General features: G+C 38.3%; 1 protein-coding gene across 1 annotated transcript in view; it reads right to left on the bottom strand.

The window, feature by feature from the left end:
• Positions 1-754: 754 nt before the first annotated feature.
• Positions 755-3930, bottom strand: part of LOC122356261 (serine/threonine-protein kinase 32C) — an 8628-nt gene continuing 5452 nt past the window's right edge. The window contains exons 4-5 of the mRNA XM_043254792.1: positions 959-1132; positions 755-767 (exon numbers count right to left, since the gene is read on the bottom strand). Of these exons, the coding sequence (XP_043110727.1) occupies positions 755-767; positions 959-1132 (187 nt within the window). The remainder of the gene's footprint in view (positions 768-958; positions 1133-3930) is intronic.

The following is a 3930-nucleotide window of genomic DNA, read 5'->3' as shown; positions in this document are numbered from 1 at the left end:
ATATTTATTTTGCCCGTTTAGAGGATTAAATCTGTTTAAGTTTATTTTACTTGTTGTGTGCTCCGTTACTCTAAACCACACATGTGATATATATATATATATACATATATATGACAAAATTATAAAAAAAAATTACAATTAAAACTAAATATAATCAATAAAAATAAAAGCTAACATAGTAACATAAACAAAACGCTTTAATGTAAAATAAAAACTGTATTATTAAAACAATTACAAAACAACACTGAATAACATGGTATATTTACTGGGAATGTGAATGAATAGCAGCTTAAAACAAAAGAGAGTGATAACGTCTGATTCGTAGGGAACGCATGAACTGAAAAAGTAAAGTAAACCATTACAATATTTTGTCCTGAGTTATGTTGTGTTACGTTACTTTTGAGTTACTTTTTAAATCTGTGCAGGGCTTGACTTTGTTTTTATTATAAATCTTTAACAAAATTAAAAGACTTTTCACAGCAAAAGTGAAATGAATCCGTCTCAGTCCGTCATTAGTATTGGAGGTGGTGTATAAATAATAAAAAAGCGCTATATAAATAAAAGTGATTGATTGGTGTGAACGGGATTAAATATATAAACAATATTAGGCTTATTTGTCATATTTAACTATTGCAGCTTTGTATAATATTCTGAGTTTGCATGAGGAACAGTGAATGTATTTTTGAATAAATACATGCTGATATTTAGTCAAGATTTTTATTTGTCACATGCAAGTACAACTTGTAGTGAAATGTTAGTCTGGTACACTCCAAGAAAGAAAGAAGAAATGCACTACAGTAAGATCACGTTCACACACGACACCTGATTTCTCTCAACATGGCAACCCCAGAGCTGGCGCTTACCTTAAAAAGAGACTGTTATCTGTAACGTGCTAGTTTCTGTGTGTGTGAGAGTGAAAGCGGGTGAACAACACACACACACACACACACACACACACCTGTGTATGATGTGCTGGCTCTGCAGGTAGTCGAGCGCCAGGGTCATCTCACACAGGTACAGCTTCACAGCGTCCTCGCTGAACTGCACGTTCTGCTGAAGATGATAGCGCAGGTCTCCTCCTAACAGCAGATCCACCACCATGAACATGTCCTCCTCGTCCTGGAACGAGTACCTGCAGCACAGGGTCAGAGGTCAGAGGAAGTGACATCACTCAAATCCCTCTCCTGGTTTATGGGAGGTTTAGGAAGCTCTTAGGAAGTCTTTCTCAGATTGAGGTTTGGTGAGTCAAGTCGTAGAGAGGATCTGATTCGGAGATTTTAATTCAAGTGTCGGCACAGTCTACATCGGCTGTCAATCATCTCATCTGTACGCTCACTTCTGCTCAACACACACTGACTTCTGGCATCTAATCTCCTGAGCCGGACATCTCTAATCTCCACAAATCCAGAGTCAGGGAAGTGCACGTTTATTATGTAACGAAAACTAAAATCCCCCCCAAAATCNTAAAAAACGTAAAACTAATTGCCAGAAAAACATTTAGCATGGTATCTTGGTTTTCACATAGCCAAGACTAAACTGAGAATAAAAAACGAAGGAAAATAACTTCATGTTTTTTTATTATTTTGTTTAGAAGTGTATCTAGAAAAAAAAAAAGAAAACTACTTTTAATCGGCTACTTGCCAGATAAACAATTCTCATTTCCATTTACTTTAAAACCAAAGCAGTAATATAAATGATTAAAATTACAGATATAATAATAAATTATAATAAAATCATAAATATTACCTTTCCTACCATAAAGATATAATTTTTATTGCTAAGAACTTCATTGGAACTTAAGATGATTTTCTTAATATTTATATTTGGTCAGATTCTAGACCATATACCAACAGAAAGATTATTTTATTCAGCTTTCAGATGAGGTATAAATCTCAGTTTTGACTTATGGCTGGTTTCGTGGTCCATATTTTTAAAATTCGAAATATGAATAAAACCTGGAACTGTAATAACTCTAATAGTATGTCAGTGATGCTAAAATAACACCGGTGGAGCATTACGAGCTGCTGATCACACGAATGAAGTTTCCACTTCACACCGAATATCTGTGAGTCCCTCGTTCTCATTATNGTGTGTGTGTGTGTGTGTGTGTGTGTGTGAGAGAGCACTTCAGAGCTCATTTCCCGTCTGTAAGAGGCTGCAGGTCTGAGAGCCAATCATCAGCACATCTATTATAGATCTGGCCGCTCTCCATTCGCTCCGACAGAGACAGCATCACGCTCATATTAAAGATCACAGGGTCGGCGAGAAGATGTCAGGAGCCGCTCTCAAACTCAGATCTTTAGCGTCTGAAACCCGCAGATCGGTCCGATTAAAGAGAGCGCTTTCCATAAATCATCTATCATTCCTCCAAAACATATTACAGTCTAAATGGTCAAACCCCCTCCGGCGTCAATGAGCGTCTCGAGAAGCCAAAACCTCCGGATCTGACTCAAATACAATTCTATAATCCAGAATAACTCTTCCTCCGGTGAAAGAGTACATCTCTTGTTGTCTCTCGCATCAAAATCCAGACACGTATCAGTTTAGAGCTGTATTAAACTCAGACCTGAATCAGTCTAGTTATCATTGAAGACATTAAAGGTTCTGGATTAGTTTGATCTTTCGTCTTCTCCAGATGTTAACCGATGGACCGGAGCGCTGCGGATTATTCCGACGGCACCCATTCACTAGCATCACTGAGACACCGACGCAGAGACGCATTTCTCCAGACACAAACATATCTACACGGCTGTGGAAAAGTTCGGGATCTGTTAGATTAAAGAGTATCTTCTGCTCATCAAGGCCGCATTTTTGTTTTACAGAAAAACAGTGATATTCTGAAAAAGTGGGTTAAAACCGCAGCGTGTCGGTAAGAGAACAGGAGGCGTTCTGAGCGACGGCCTTTATTCGCTCCCACACCACAGCAGGAGAGCGAGGAGGAAGGTTAGCAGACTGGAAAGAGTCCGAGAGGCTGAAATAATCAGGCCATGATGACAAATGAGACGAGGGATGCAGAGAGAGAGAGAGAACATGAAGAGGAAAACAGAGGGAGCGCAACATTTCCTCAAAAAATTTGCAGTGTCCCAGATAGAACNNNNACACACACACACACACACACACACACGGCTCCTCAGAGTATTTCTCCTGAATGTCCCGCAGTCAACGCCTCTCCGCTGGCCTTATTTCACAAGGTGCCTTCATCAGGAACGTCCCGAATGAACTTCACAAGTTTCCTGAGCTGAGAAGTTGAGGAAAGTTCCGGCAGAGACGAGCGTCCTCTACCAGAGACACCGGACGCGGTCGTGAAGAGATCAAGGAGAAAACATCTCGAGCAGAACCTCAACTCGCTGGAAAGACGTGGAAGACAAAAGAAGATATTTTGAAGAAGGCCTTTGTCCACAGTGAAGTCGATGGGATGCAGTGTTGTTCTTCAAAACATTTCCCATGAAAGAAAGATGACATGACAGAGAAAAAAAATGTAATAATTCGGAACAGAACTCGGTGTAGAATCTATGTAGAATTGGGGGTGGGGCTAAACAGCCAGTGATGTAGACATGTGGGCGGCGCTAAAGAGGTATCAATGTATAATCGGTGGGCGGGGCTAATCAGGCAGTGAATTAGAATCAGTGGGCGGGGCTAAACAGGCAGTGATTTAGAATTTGTTATTGTTATATTGTACATTTATCTTCTTTTATTTATAAAATATATCTAAAAATATACATTAACTGAAATAAAATACAGAAAACAAAATTTACTACAGGTAGTTGCCAACATTTCTCATTTTCATTTATCTTGGTGTACTAAAATAACTCAAAAGAAAAAAGAAATAAAATAAATAAGCGATTTAGATGTATTTTAAAAACTAATAAAAGTAAAAAAAATGGCAAAATTACAATTATTAATTAATAAATTAAATATTTTATTCCAAAA

The sequence above is a fragment of the Puntigrus tetrazona genome, chromosome 13 (genome assembly GCF_018831695.1).
Source record: "Puntigrus tetrazona isolate hp1 chromosome 13, ASM1883169v1, whole genome shotgun sequence".
Classification (NCBI taxonomy): domain Eukaryota; kingdom Metazoa; phylum Chordata; class Actinopteri; order Cypriniformes; family Cyprinidae; genus Puntigrus; species Puntigrus tetrazona.
This window is presented reverse-complemented; position numbering and strand designations above follow the sequence as displayed.